Raw genomic sequence first — 15,844 nt, 5'->3', positions numbered from 1 at the left:
TTGGTTCACTATAAATGTATATAATGACACGTAACACGATTTATAATAAATAATCATGAGCGCATTCGTCTGAGGGGGTGAAAACTTTTTGGAAGGTTCGGCGTTCCTGAAAGGTTCACCGTCTACTGAGATTAAAATTGAATCTTTAATCTAACGTAACACAAAATCTATAACAATTGTTAAAGCTTATGTTCTTTACAAATTTTCATTATTTATAAAAAAAATTAATCTCTATGTTTTCACGATGAGAAATTCATAACCCCCAGAGATTTTGAAGCAGAACACGCTCATGCTAATAACAATAAGAAGTTTTCACCAAAAATGAAAAACGCTTCATGCATTAGTTTCGATATCACATGCAACAATATAATAATTACGGTGTATTCTCATACGGGGGATCCGAAACACTCCTTCCTTCTGAATTGTCTACTTAAAAAAATAAGCGGTAGGTATCGTAAAATGTTAAATACTCGTAATAACATTTACGTTAATATATCTCACAATAAATTTTATAATAAAGTTATATAAAACTGCTAATCTGGCACTTTTCGTGCTTTCTGTAAAAAAAAAGAAAACGTGACTGAGAAATACGTAAGCGACTGAGTATTGTTACGTTACATTGCACTCTTACAACTTATTTTCTTTAAATATCTTTTCATGTTAATCTTATCGAATAAATGCGCGATTTATGTATCATCGTCAAACAATTACGTATACATCAATCATCAATGATAATCTTTAACATTCCTCTTATATCGTAATGCTCCGTTATTAAATTAACGTTTAATTTAATAATTAAATTGCCCTACGATTTCGTATCGCAGAATCTAAAGTTCACTTTTTGCTTCCTATAAAAAATAAGTACTTCTTCACAAAGTTGAGGAATTCATTGATGTCTTAGCGTTCTAAAACTAAAGATCAATTCGCTCTTGGTCCGAGATCCAAAAGGCACAATACTCTTAAGTTGTGATCTTAAATGCAATTTCATTTTCCTACGTCTATGACATTGCACGATTCACATTTGCCGATAAGATTCGTATTAATTCGTCCTAAGTGAGTCTTGCATCGGGACACACGTTAACTGCAACATACAACGATGCACTTCTGTAAATCGCAGTCGTCCGAATTGAAGAATATAAATTCTCAATTTTCAAAATCAATTAATTACAATACTCTAACAACAGCAAATGTGATCCATCCTTTTCACAAATTCGCCAAAATATCAAATCAAATTAGTGTAATTTAAATTCGTCGTAATTTATTATATCATATTCAATTGCTTTTACCAATTTCTCAAATTTTATGATTTAATAAATTCTGGAATTGTTTAAATCTCGCAAGTGTCCCTCTCAAAACTCTTCGGTGGCTCACCTCATGTTATAATGATGAACCGGTTTTCGATAAAGCTCGAAAGCGCTGCCCCTTTGCTCCCGGCTGCCAGCCAGGTCCAGGCCGCTGGGTTCCCTGTTGTGTCCGGGGTTGGCAGAGGGATACATCGGGCCGGTGGGTCCATGATTGCTGTGCATATACCCATTGTGATTCGCGTTGTTCCGGTTGTGCGTGAGACCAAGGCTGATCTGGCCGGCGCTGTTGCTGTGGGAATGCGTGGTGGTCACCGGGGGACTCGAATGCGAGTGCGTGTGGCTGAGGCTGTGGCTGTGGGTCGGAGACGCGAGATGATTTAGATTGTGATGCGAGTTCATGAGATTGCTCTCATTGTGGCGGCCAGGCGGCGGAATATTGTAGTAATACTGGCCGCTGTTGCGCTGTATGTTGCTGTTGCTGCTTTCTACCTGAATGAAGATAAAAGATTACGTAACATTGTGCATCTCGGGAAATCTCGGTGATAAGAAAATCCCTCCCGAGGGAGAAGAGGCAAATTATTTGCTCATAAAATACACGTGTATAATTACCCCATTGTGCACGTGCGAAGTGGCGATGGAATAACTCTTCGAGTGCTGATACGAATTACCCCCGTCGTTCCCATTGTTCTCCGGCTGACCAAGCGACGTCTGCGGCGGCCTGTAATTCTTCGGCTTCGGCGGCGGAATCGGCTTGTACGTGCCACCCGGCTTGTTTTGCGGCATCGGTATCGACTTGTAGTCAGTGGATCGACTGCAACATACAAAGAAAATAGTGTGAGCTGAAAGGTCGGATTTAGTTAAAAATAAAGTGAAACAATTAAAACATCTATGCTTATCCAGTATAGGATTAATAATTAGTTACGCAATTATTTTCTATTTTCTGCTTAATATTTTCACTTTTTAACAAAAAGGCGCACGTACCTATATTTGGCATAATCGGTTCGCGTTGGAGCATCGTGCGTAGGGATGGGCTGCCCCGTGGATCTAGCGAATCTGTACGGATCATGTATCCTCGCTGGCATGCTGGTGCTCTTGAGATCATCGGGCACGTTCGGGCCCAGGCGACCTGACGACGTATTCAAGTTTGCCGGCGCGTAGTTCGCGTTTCCATTGGTATTGTTGTACGAATCGTAGGAGGACATGCTGTCGTAACTTCCCTGCGTACGCATACATACAAATCGAGTTAATACATTATACAATTATTAAAATACAAAGCAGAGAAAAGAGAAGGCGAGAGATTCAACAAAGAAGACAAAGCACGAGTCAAGGCTTACCGCTTTCGGCTGTGCCCTTTCGAGGGATGATGTGGCGTTCGCTTTGTGAGGAGTCGCGTTGATGTAATTTCCCATGTCCAGGACAGAATCGGTTTTGTTCACCCCTAAACGCTCCTGGGCGGAACGTCCTATCGTACCCCGTGGCGTTTGATTAGTCGGCTTGGCATTTCGATCGACCCGCGGCGGAAGATCCGGAGGGCTATGATGAGGAGATCTAGGCTCAAAGGAGCTGCCCAGGTATTCCGGCGAGCCGGACTGATTGCTCATCTGACCGGACAACGAAAAGCCGTACTTGCTGTCTCCTACTCCGCCCTGCGACCTCCTCTTTTGCTGCTCGAATGCTTGCTACGAATGAATACGTCAATTAATAATCAATTAATACGTTAATTAATTAATAACAGATCATAATTATCAGAGTGTATACGTTTGAAAATATTTAACTCCATGGTAAACCACTAAAGTTTCACCAAACATTTCTGGAAATTACAATTGGATTTTATTTAGGAAATATTCGCTTATTTTATCATTAAGGCAATTACTTAACTAATTTCTTATTTAATTTACTGACTGGATACAAGAGTGTTGTACTGAGCAAACCTCGTTACCTGATAATTCGTCGAATACGGGGGCGGCGCGGTAGTGTCATCTTGAGTGGCGATGCTGGGGTCCGAACTGCTCTTCAGCCGCGATGGCGGGCCCAATGTGCCAGGGATAACGGGCGCCGGGCTCAGCTCCAGATCGCTCTCCGGGGAGGAAGCGTAGGAGAGGCGAGAAGTCATCGGGAATAGGAAGTCATCCGAGAGGGCTTCTTCCGGCTACGAGCGCAGACCACAAAGGACGTCACGTTACGCAGATGGCACATATGCGTATGTATAATAATCAGACGACACAATGAAATTTGCGTTCTTCGAACATGTTGCAGTACATATGATCGACGAGCGAATGCGATGAACTGTTACATTTATGCGCGATACTTTGCGTTATGTTGAAATTATAAATATGCAATTACATATTTTGCGATTTTAAGAAAGCATTTTACGAATAAGTAAAAAATGATCGCTTTAACGAATGCGAAAGAAGCAATAAACAGAAAGTACGTTTAGAAGCATACGATGCGACACACATTGAAAATGATGATTATAAAGCGGTGGAGCTGGAAAGTTTGATAAGTCGACAGTTTAGAGAAGAAGAAACAGATAATTATGATAGATGAAGGCATGCAAATCAGAGAAATGCAAACATAGAACACGCACGATTAACCCTTTAACTGCTACAAGTAGTCGCGTACAACTTGACTGTAACTGTCTAACGGAATGTCTTCGCGTAATTTAACTAATTTAGTTTCATTGTACGTGTAATGCCAGTACAGAATGAAACATTATGCATCACAATTAAATGTAAAAGATGTATTAGATTTATGTACCAATGCGCAAAGAATAAAGTATATATTCTTTTTATATTTAAGAAATTATACTCATATGATAAATAAATTGTGCGAAAAAGTAAAGTAGTATTAATAAAAATATGCTATATTACAAAAATGCTCAAATCTATATTCAAATCAAATTTCAAGTATAAACTCCAATTGAAAGTTAATATGTACGCGCTCATTCATATACGGTGATTGAAATAAATCCTTTAAAATGACAATTCGAATCTGGCAGTTAAAGGGTTCGAGCAAGCGGGATTCATATATAGCCGAAAAATTGCTCGCGGATGACATTTGAGTGGAGAGGTGGTCGGGGAGGTGGGGGAGGTTTTCCGATGGGAATGGATACGTTGATAGCGGGTAGCATCGATGACTGATGATGTGACAGGAGCGGGTCGTGATTTCTGTTCTCGTCGTAATACACGACGTTATCGTTGGGAAGCGGAGGGAGTGGCAGGGCAGGGGACGGAATATGAGCGTATGCAGACGAATGCGACAGGTCCCACACCGTGGATCGGCTATGCATCGGCTACGAACAGGCCCAGATCACGCTGAGAGTCGCCGTACAATAGAACGTATATACGAGCGACGAGAAGAGAGTTCGTGGTATTCGTAAAGTGGCCATTTGAGAGAAACACCGTCAGAAATCGAAGTAACAAATGGAAACGTATTACTGGAGAACACCGCACAGAGGAAAAGAAAGAGAGACCATTACTCGTTCATTTATCTCTCAGTCCTTTTATCTCCGGGTGTTTCTCTCTCAAATGGTCATTAAGCTTGAGAAAGGTGAAGACAGAAGACGGAATAAAGTAGTCGAGAACCGTCCCGATAATCGTGTTGCTTTCAGCTGCACTTTCTTGTGCTCATTATGCATCAAGTAAAGTCATCACTCGCGTGCAGAATTCCAATCGTGAGTCTCACCTTGGTCTGGCTCATCCACAGCGAACCCTGTTGCTGGCGATCGATGAGCTCCCTGAGTTTTCGGTACCAAGCTTCCGGTGCGTTCAGAGTAATCACCGCGCTGAACACGTGTCCCCAGATCTTGTCGAGTTTCTGACACTGTTCCAGGAGCTTCTTACTGCTCTTGTGTGCCGATCTGCAATTATGCATAACGAAGTAGAATCTTTCGCTTGGGCAACGTGGTTGAGACCACACCTCGGTGACGTTCTTACTTTGGTATGCCGGCTCGCATCTCTTTGATGACCTGCTTCGTCTCGGCCTTCAGGAAAATCACGATCGGATAGAACTGGGCGTAGTTCAAGCGATCCACGGCATTCGGAGTGATGTCCAGCAACGCGTGCTTGCCTCTGTCCATCACCTCTCGGATGGCACTCAGTCGAATGATGCCAGAGGTTTTGGTGTTCTTTCCCGTACCGTCCTCCATTTGGCTCTCCATTTCTGCAAAATCGAATTCTACATAAGTTTTCAGCAATATTTGACATCTAAACATTTGTAAACCTGAATTTCTTGAACGAGACTTTATACTTTTATGTCTCGATAATAATGTGAAAGAGAAAGTTAACGCATGGCGCTAAAAAACCGCGTAAAAGTAACACATCTCTTTCCTCGAACTAAAATTCATCACGCAACATTTTACCTCGTGATTGGGTTATTATTGGATTATTATAAACGAAAGTTAATGGAACATGTGTGTGTGATTTACTCACGCGGGGAGGTGAATTTATCAGGGAAATCCTTGAGAAGTTTCTCCCTGGCGAGATCAGCCACGGGTCCAAAAAGAACCACGGGTCTCACGAAGCCGGGGTGTCTCAGGATCACGCGCTCGTAGGCCGGGAACTTGCTGACGCTGTCGGAGAACACTACATCGTCCCAATGATCCTGAAGTACGTGCAAAAAATATGTAAAAATTAATTACTTCAATTAACCATGCTCACTATATATCTGCATACTAATTATTCTGAGAAGAAAAGAAGAAACATGAGTTCGTACCCTTCCCAGAGACTTTGAACGCCTATGACTGTTTCTTCTTCTCCTGAAGAAACTCCCTCTGCTCTCGCTGGCACTCATCTCCTTCTTCGTCGCGTTAAACTGTGCGGTCGCGAGCTCCTCGGCCCGGGCTTTGTTAGGTATGATGCCCTTTTGCACCTCCTGGTTATTTCGTCCAATTCGGAAGACCTGCCAGGATCCTACGACACCGTTGTGGAGAGTATCTATCACGTGGAAGACGTCCCCGCTGCGGAAGCTCATCTCGCCCTTCTGCGGTTGCTCGTAATGGAAGTGAGTCCTAGCATTTCGCAAAAATACACATTTTATTAGTTGTCATCGTTTACAAATTAGAAAAATTCACTCTAAGTTATCACTCACTTTATGTGGAAGGAATCGCCTCTGCCGGACGCAACGATCTGATCGTACTCTTGACGCCGATGTTGCACTATAAGATCGATCTGCTCCTGCAAGCTGAGAAGGAACAGCACTGCCTCCTCCCTCGTGACTCCTTTCATATCCATATCGTTGATCTGCCGCAACAATTTAACATGTATACTCGGCAATATTCATAAATCTTTAAATAATCTTTTCTAAAGTCTATCTTTTCTTTTGGATTTTTTGGAAAAATATTAATTGAACGTTTTTAAATTCTCCATTGATCAGAAATATAAAATTGAAATTATTTTAAATAAGAATTAATCAAAACTTAAAATTAAAGTAAGAGAATTTATCAATAATTAATTCAGTTATTCTAATTTATTTTTAGTTAAAAATGCGAAGCCTTAAATGACGAATTTACTTTGTCTGAGGATAAAATATAGATAAATCGGTATTTGCTGCACACTCTGCAACTCACCTTCAAAATTTTATCTCCTGGTTGAAGACCCTGAAGCGACGCGGGACTTCCCGCTTGAACAGCAGTCACGAAGACCCCAGTTTCGTTACCGCCACTTAATCTCACGCCTACCGAGCCTTCCTTTTGGAACGTGATGAATCGAGGATCCGGCCTATACACATGTAACACCAAAAAAGAATATTATATACACACAACAGTATTAACGGGCTGCAGAAAACTGAATGACATTTTATCGACTTACATTGGCTGCTTCGTGCGAACCGAATCTTCATCGTACAGTTGCCTACGAGTACTGTAATAATCTATAAAACAATAAAGCACGCTATTAGTCAAAATCCGTTTTATTCTTAATTAATTCGTCAACTATATCGCACAAGAACCAACTCGAACAAAATAATTCTTATTTTTGTAAATTGCTCAAAATTTATACATGACAAAAAGCCAATTATTGCTCAAATATGACCATGTTATTAATCAGATAATAATAATTAATTATTGACATGAGTACCTTCCGGTCTGGGCGGGGGTGGCCTAGGTGGATCCATGGTGGGCGTAGCTGGCAGATCCAACTGGCTCAGAGACACGTCCATCAGCGGACCCCGCGAACGGCCTCTCGGCACGAGATTACTCTTGTCGTCCAAGGGCTGCCTCGTAGGTGGCGGAACGTATAAGTTCTGACTACTGTAACTCGCTCCCGACAGGTATTCACCGGTATCCCCTTTACCTTGCTGCTGTACGTGGCAACACGAGCTATCCCGCGTAATTACAATTGAGAGTCTGTCTTTGCACTGGTCCATTAACTTTCTAGCTTCCTTCAGACTCATATTGTCGGTGGCCACGCTGCCTATCCGGGTTAACACGTCCCCGGTTTTCACTCCGATATTTTCTCGCGTAACCTCCTTTACGTATAATCGGCATCCCAGCACGATGCCGAAGTCTAGAAATCGGAGTAACATTATAATATTCATGCTATTACAAAAGTATGTAAATTTCAGTAAGATCGCGTTGCTGAGAAAAAAATTCAGAGAGTAATTCGAGAAAACGAAATATTTTTTAATTTGAAAAGAAGATTTTATAAAGAAATTTTTTAATTAAGCTAGATTATGTAAATAATTTAATTATAATAATTGTTTCAAAAAGATTTTATTGTAGCATCAAAGAAAATCTCGCTAACGTTACGTTCGACTGAGAGTTTCTCAATTATCGTGCCCGATCATTATTGTTATACGACGTTTAATTGCATACCGTCTTTTTTGTTATTTCGCGTGAGGGTGAGCCGATGATTCTGAGGCGCAATGCTGCCCAGACAGCCGGATGAATTCGAGGAAGTTCTTCGTTTAACAACCAATAAAACAGTAGAACCGGAATCCCGCAGGACTCGCACGGCTGCCCCATAATCGGCGCCCTCCAACGATACCCCATTGGCGGAGATGATACGATCGTTCACTCTATGAATGATACAATCAGGCAATAATTACATTAATCAAATGTATATTAATAGAAATAAGAAGGACAAAAATTACAAGAGATTCTCCGGACTATACGTATATAAAAAAATTGCTCTAATGCATTAAGAGAGACTTGTTTCTCGTCTACTAATGAACTCACTGTAATTTTCCTTCAGCCGGGCCGGCTTTCAGCACGTCGGAGATCGCGATTGCCGGATCGCCATTAGCGAAATGGGGATTATCGCAGCCCCCTGACACAGCTATGCCGAAGCCATAACCGGGCACTCTGGTCACCGTAACGTGATGAATCTCCCAGCCTCTGTCTCCAGTCTGAAATTCAAGAAGGAAAAGTAAAATTTATGGAAATGTTAATAAAACGATGAAAACGTCCACACGAGGAGTATGAGAAGGCCCGAAGAAACGTAACGTGCGATTAATCCCTCATTAATGTTTGAACCACTTTAAATATTTTAAATCTCTTTGAGAATCTCCATCTCGATTGTGTTTACGTGATCAGTATTTATACGACTGGTAAGCAGATCGCGTCGCGCATACTTTTGCATCAATAAATAAATTAACATTTTGCGTACAATAACGCATCGTTTAACTGGCGGTTACAAGACAACAGTATTACTTAATTAAAACACATAAATTCCATGTCTTACGCACGTGGAAGCGCGAGCACAATGGGGTAATTATACGCATTCCACGAAACTTTATGCGTTTCTAACTCTGCGGTGAGTTTTCACCGAAATACAGGCCGGTTAAATTAACGATAATCATCAAGCATTCATCCGCCGCGATAATTATATTTCGCCGACACAACGGCCGGGAACAATGAACCCGGCGCCGTGACCAGGGTGCGTTACGCTGTTAAAATCCCGCGTAAGTCCCGCGAAGATATTCGCCGTGATAAATTTAGCCCGATGGAACTTGTGAATCACTGGAAGCACGTGTTACAAGATCTCCGTGTGCGCGAAAGCGATCGCCGGATAATCTAATATCCCGTATCAAATGGCGAGAGTTATCGACCTCGTAGACGTGACACACGCAGTGGAAACTATGTCTGATCCCACGTTTGATCAAGTACCATATCCTGTACATGCAGGAATCTGAACAGAGGGGAAGCGATAGTGACGCAGAATCCGAGCGCGAAATGCAGAAGAAAGTAGCTGATTCGCCCCAGTGATCATTTACAATCCTCAGATGTAATTTTCCTGATTACTGATAAATTGACACGTGTGTGCGCGCGCTTGTATGCAACAGAAGTGGCGCACTGGTATAAACCATTTTCTCAAATTTCCAATAATATACAATAATTTTTCCAACGTGCTACCGTAACGACGGATCCTGATGAATAATTCAAGTGCTGGGGGAAAAGTCGGCATTCATCGAGACCATTCGAAGGGTAACGGAACTGCGTTTGGAAATTTATGGCGCCCCCGATATCGGCCATGGGGATCTCGGGATGCGCTACCTGGCCGTCGAACCCGCCGGAGGAATTGTGCATCGTGCCGTGAGTCGACGAGGTGGAGTTCGGCGGGGATCCGGAATTTCCCACGTGACAGCCGCCGCCGATGCCGATGCCGCCTCCAACGCTGCCGCCACCTCCTCCACCGCCACCTCCGTTTCCGCCGCCGACCCCAACGACATTGTTATCGCTCCTGTCCATCCTGCTGCGTGGTAGACGTCTTCCGTACCCTCTCGAGCGCGCGATCCACCAAGACGATTCTCACGGGCCGCTCCCTCGCGCGCTTCCGCTGATCCGCGATCCAACAAGCATCCCTCTTGCCCCGGACACCCGCGTTTTCATGAATCACGTGGGATCACTCGCGTAGTGCCTGATGACCGTCTCGTGTCGCAAGACCGATCGCCGCAATTCCACCGCAATCGCATCATGCACACCCGTATACGTGGTGAACGCGCGATCGCGCCGACCGATGGATCGCGCGGCTCTTGCGTAAGGACGATCGCTGGGTACGAAGTAAATAGGGGGTCCGCGTAACTCTTGCAAAGCAAGCAGCCGGCGGGCCTCTCGATCGTGTGGGCTAAATCACTCAGAGTCTTGAGCAGCTATCTTCCCGAGGAAACGCCTTTGACTTTCCTCAAATTTGATTTTTAGAAATGAAACTTCGCAACCGCGGATGCGTGTCTTTCACGATTTCTCCACAAACACGCACAGAATTCTTCTAAGAGATCTTCTCGCAGAATTCCACGCCTGTGAGAGTGGAATTCTTCACCTTCCGCGCGGAGTTTGCACTTGCAGCTTTTATTTCCAGCAGAGGAATAATACGATTCTAGATCGCGATTTCTTCTCGCGAATGTTGAGCTCGTCTGAAACGGCGAACGGCAAACCTCGTGGTCCACGACTGACCCGTTTTTCTTCTCGCTACCACGCAAATTTCCCTCCTTCGTTCCGTTCTCCGCACGACTCGGCGCTCCCGTTCGCCTTGCTCGATCACGCAGCCACGCTTCTCGATACAGCCTCGTCGTGGTCGCCGTCGTTCGTGAGCGCCTCTTTTTCCCTCGCAATGGACTTGAGACGCGATGTACCGTGAAGCGCTCGTTTTCGTTCGAGGATCACACGGCTCTTTGCCGGACGCTCGATTTCGAATCCGTTCTCTCGATAATCTGGAAGTTCGATCTTCGAAACACTCTTCCTCTCTCACAGATTTCTAACGACGATTCGAAGCTGTAATTAGAAATTTAATTGCTCGCTGTTTTTGTGGAATTATTCTTTACCGCCTTTAAATCTGTTTGCACGGGGCTTCCATGCGATTTGTCCTCTATACTTCACAGGTTTCTCACGGTTCTCAAATCTACAATAATATATATATTATTTTATATATATATATATATTTCTTCTTATAGCGAGTTATCAATTCTTCTAGTTCCTCAAGATTCTCAGATCGTCTTCAGATTTTTCACTTCAGATTTTTGCTCAATCAATGAAAAGAAAGAGGACACACTTGTCGATCACGTTGAAGAACGCTTCCAATCACAAGCCTCTCGGATCAATTATTTCGCTTCTATTCCCACGATTCGGAACAGTGTTTCTTACCACGTTGCGCAGATTCGCTTCTCAGACGAGACACACGTTTTCGTTCGATTTTGACACACTCTTCGTGCGCTTACACGATTACGCGACGAGGTATGTGCACGTTGCGCCGAAAACTATCGTCGAGATGCTCTCACGCGCGGTAATTCCGATAACGAGACAGCTTTAAGCACAATGTATAATTATCGCGACGACAGCCGCTTCCCGCGGAACCTCTGGTCCGTCTTCTTCCACTTCTTTCTCGCTTCTGTTCCTCTCACGCGCCGCAAAGACACACCGCGCCCCGCGCCGACCGGAAGCGCATTTCCAAAAACCCGCTGAAGGCCGTCGACACAAACAGGTTCCCGCTACGCGACCAGCTCCACGGCCGCTCCATGGAACGAGACAACCTGAACCGGACCGCGATTTAAATCGCCGTGCGCGCCTGAAACGACCTCGCTCGTCTTCACCTCGCCCTACTCGTCGATCTACTGGAAGATCGGATCGTCGGAGCAATCCGCATCTAGCCGGCACGATCACTGATGCAATCGCGCCGTTAATCAAAGCACCCTCCGAGCACCGAGCACTCCGCGACTCGCTCGCCAAGTTTCAGCTCAAACTCGAGCTGAAGATCACTGAACCAGCACTACTGAAACAAATTCTCAGGAGTTGAAACTACGAGTCGCGCAAATGTTCAGGACTACACGTTCAGGTTTTCAGAAGATCATGATCGGATCACGCGCCCTTCGGTTTCGTAACTCAAAGTCTCAGGCGCAGTGCTCAGTCGTTCCCCCCGCGACCTGATCAGGTATGCGGCACTACAGTTGCAGCTGCAGCTTCGAGCAACACTCGCCGAGCACTCGCAGCAACGCTCGTTCCGATCGGGCGATCGGAAGAGTGCGGTCTCCGATCTTCGTCGTCGGATCGTTCGCAATCAATCGCGGATCGGCATGCACGTTTCACTCGCGCATTCGCGGGCCTGATTGCGCATCGCGACGCACTCCGGTGCGCGGTGCACCACTTCGAATGATTCTCGCCGAGCGGAATCTCGGCATCTCGTGCCGCACGCGCGTGTACACTCGGCCTTCGCGTGCGTACTCCGATCCAGCAGCGGTAGCAAGCCAACAGGCTCCGTAGATCCGCGGGAACACCGTTCCCCGCGCGGAGATCGGAATTTCGAAGCGGCGAACCACGCCAGGGGACCAAGAGGGTCCTTTTGCTTGGTCAGAGAAGAGAATCCCGGCGAGAGGAGAGCACGGTTGATTCCTCTATCGCCAGGTCGACTGGTCGAGGTGGAATCGGCCGAGGACTGCAGGGACGCAGAAGGACGGAGAGACCGCACTGTTTAACGCACAAGAGCGTCACGGAGGGAGAGAGAAAGAAAGAGAGAGACCAGCGAGGAGGATCGGCGCGGCCAAGGGGGAGCGGAAGAGAGGAGAGTGGTGGACATGGAGTGGCGAGAAGGGCGAAGAGAAGAGGATTGGATACGAGAGTCGTGCCGACACCGGTTTTGCCTGGTCGGTTCGCTTAGTTGGCAAGACTGTGGGTAGAGGTCGGACCTCAGCGTCTCGCCCTTGCGAGTGTATGCGGCTTTCGTGGGCGAGTGTTCGTGCATGGACTCATGTGCACGCACGCACGCACGGGCCGGGGCTACGAGAGACATTAACTGGAATATGACACACCTTACACCAGCTGGAATTCTGCTGTCGCGGCCTAGGTATCCGCTTTCCGTTTCTCTATTCTTTGTCCCCGAGCCGCGGGATACCGTGGCCAGAACAAGGATGGGAGTCGCTCCGGAAGGAATAGTCATCGAGCCTCTGCCGTACTTTTCTGCATTTCCCGAACATTTCCATAGAGGCGGATAGAAACCTTCGGGGAAAAGAGGAACTGCTGCACAATAGAATGGCAACAGTGAAAGAAGAGAAAAATTAAGCAATGGACGAACGAATGCAGATGCCTAGATTCTGATGACTCAAAGGCCGATTAGAAATTTTCAACCGTGGAATGTTAATGTTAATAGGATGCAAAAATATATTGTAGAAACGTGCCTTCGAGCTGATCGTTCACTGAAATTTGAAATATCGATCATCGCTGGTCACTGAAAATTGACAAGTTGTACCGCATTGTCTTTGCTTTGTGCGATACTAGTAAAATATCTGCATGCGCTAGTTCGTTGGAGATTTAGGCACTAAATCAGAGCGACAGTTTATAGAGATATTCTTTTTAAACTTTCCATAGTTTACTTCAATATTTTCCTTTCTCCTCATTATTAATTCCTAGCTGTATATTGCTGCTTCATTAACCATAGAAAGCTTAAGGAGGTGCAGTTAAAAAAAGCAGACTTTATGATTCCATAAATGGAATGAAAGTTGACCTTGAACGACCACAAAAACGTACGATGAAGAAATGTATTCTGACGCCATACGGCCAGTTCAAAGACCGGTCAATGTAGATTCCAAGTTTAGAGATCAAGAGATCGATAGATTTAGATCTGAGACCGCTCCTGCACTCCTCCTTATCACACACAAACTCCGATATCAATTTTATCAACTATCTCCCATTGCAATATCACGGAAAGATGATCTTTGAAATCTGAATCTGAAAATATTGAAAAGTTGGAGTCTCATGCCGATCGTAATTTTTAGCTCTCGTAACGAAATTCTCGCTACCTGTTCTTTAAAATGCAATTTAGGAAAACTCATGCTCGTACCCGAGTGACTTCAGCGACAAAGAATTCTACGATAAAGAACTCTACGAACGTTACAGTTCAGTTCGAAACTCACGTTTTCTGCGGAATTGATCGGTAGATTCTGATGCAGTTTCTGAAAAGAAAGTTCCGATGGCGATTTAGCGCGTTCGGAAACGGCCTGGCCGATGATTCATAAGTTGCAAAAGCTCGTACCAGCTCTGACCGAGAACAAGCGGCAAACGAGATCGAAAACGATCACAGGATCGTTCCGCTCCTCGGCGATCCGGATAGATTACGCTCGCGTTTTATATTAATGAGAAAACTCGCGCTCTCGCTCGCTTCCCACAGTGTGCGCCTCATTACGTATGAATCTGGTTAACCATCGCACTGAATCTGGATGAGCGGATAACGGATTTGAAAGGGAAAATCCGACAGGGGCCACCGTACCACTTTTCGAGCGTGTCGGCGAGAATATGAATCGCGTGAAACGAGGAATGCGAACGGCGCGGCGTACGCTGCTCGTCTAGTACGCGCGAGTTTTGCACGCCTGGAAAGACGCATTGGTAACGCCTTGTCGGAACAATTTTGCATTGTCCATTAAGATGTTGCACAAAAACTGAGGAACCGGTATTGGTACAGAAATATAGAAATATAGAAGAAAAATCGTTATGAAGTATTTTATGATGAAATTTTTTTCCAAAACGTTGCGCAACATTGTGCACGGATGACGTGCACTGTGACGTTCAATCGATCTATCACTATAAAAAAATCGATTAATGTATAGACAATTCATCAATCAAGCTACAGACATCATTCGGATGCACGATGAAAATTTAAAGATGCAAGAAGATAAAGTTAAAACCTGAGTTACGGTGTGGTTACGGTTTGCAGGCAGACAGCGGAAAAACGTTGCAAGTGTTGCAACCTTGCGATCGCGTCAGCCACGAGAGAAATGTTGAGGAATGTAAACCGCTGGGGATACGCGCATAGGTACGTACGTACGTCCAGCGCATGATTGAAGCATCCAGAAAAATCCTACCGCGCGCGGTGGGAAAACCGGATTCCGTGTTCGTTATTGATCGGTCTGGAGCAATCGGTTGCGTCAACATTGCGTAGGTGACGTTGCGCGGCCGACACGCAAATTAACGTTAACGATCCGACAATTTGGTCGGCGTGCGTGTGCACGAGCTGCAGCGCGAAATAAACGCGTGGTTCAACTCGATGAGCGACTGATAATCAAACGCTGATCTTGCGCGCGGCATTCCGCGCGCGAGCGTGCGCGAGAGCGACAAAAGTCTCCGGCACGCTCGATTTGCCAGGAAGCAACGTCATTCATGCAGCAAGAAAATCTTTCGTCAAGCGGTACCGGCAAAAAACATATTGCCAACTCCGGGCCGGCCAATCTTGAGGACATTTCCTGTGGAATGTGCGCGCGACCCAGGTAGATCTAGGTACCTGCTGCGACAGGCAGGTAGCTGCTCCAACCTTAGCAGTCGGACGGAAGATAAGACGACACGAGGGCGTGGTGCGTATTTGAAGATCTCCCGTCTTATACCGGGTGTCCCACTGCTACGGAGATGTTATATCTTTGTGCTGGAGAACGGGAAGAATACAATGGCTGATTGTATTCTTCTTTATGTGACATGAATATTTGAGTAAAATTTATTGTAAAATACAAAATTTATATAATGATATAATTATATACGAGGAAATATATTTAGATAAATTTCTAAGGAATTCGTATTTTTCTGAAAATAATTTATTTTTTCTAGTTGGAATATTTTCATATCACGACCTTTT

The 15,844-nt window shown here is 44.9% G+C and overlaps 1 protein-coding gene across 1 annotated transcript in view; it reads right to left on the bottom strand.

Moving 5' to 3' along the window:
- Nucleotides 1-645: 645 nt before the first annotated feature.
- LOC105277177 (tight junction protein ZO-1) overlaps nt 646-15,844 on the bottom strand; it is a 31,149-nt gene continuing 15,950 nt past the window's right edge. The window contains exons 1-17 of the mRNA XM_011335364.3: nt 9,796-12,700; nt 8,479-8,648; nt 8,116-8,318; nt 7,379-7,807; nt 7,112-7,172; nt 6,871-7,021; nt 6,393-6,544; nt 6,018-6,312; nt 5,735-5,906; nt 5,240-5,465; nt 4,989-5,163; nt 3,244-3,453; nt 2,639-2,983; nt 2,286-2,521; nt 1,914-2,115; nt 1,372-1,793; nt 646-1,081 (exon numbers count right to left, since the gene is read on the bottom strand). Of these exons, the coding sequence (XP_011333666.1) occupies nt 1,078-1,081; nt 1,372-1,793; nt 1,914-2,115; nt 2,286-2,521; nt 2,639-2,983; nt 3,244-3,453; nt 4,989-5,163; nt 5,240-5,465; nt 5,735-5,906; nt 6,018-6,312; nt 6,393-6,544; nt 6,871-7,021; nt 7,112-7,172; nt 7,379-7,807; nt 8,116-8,318; nt 8,479-8,648; nt 9,796-9,990 (3,648 nt within the window). The 5' untranslated portion in view covers nt 9,991-12,700 and the 3' untranslated portion in view covers nt 646-1,077. Of the gene's footprint in view, nt 1,082-1,371; nt 1,794-1,913; nt 2,116-2,285; nt 2,522-2,638; nt 2,984-3,243; nt 3,454-4,988; nt 5,164-5,239; nt 5,466-5,734; nt 5,907-6,017; nt 6,313-6,392; nt 6,545-6,870; nt 7,022-7,111; nt 7,173-7,378; nt 7,808-8,115; nt 8,319-8,478; nt 8,649-9,795 lie in introns of the transcript that reaches the window.

This window comes from Ooceraea biroi, chromosome 11 (genome assembly GCF_003672135.1).
Source record: "Ooceraea biroi isolate clonal line C1 chromosome 11, Obir_v5.4, whole genome shotgun sequence".
Classification (NCBI taxonomy): domain Eukaryota; kingdom Metazoa; phylum Arthropoda; class Insecta; order Hymenoptera; family Formicidae; genus Ooceraea; species Ooceraea biroi.
This window is presented reverse-complemented; position numbering and strand designations above follow the sequence as displayed.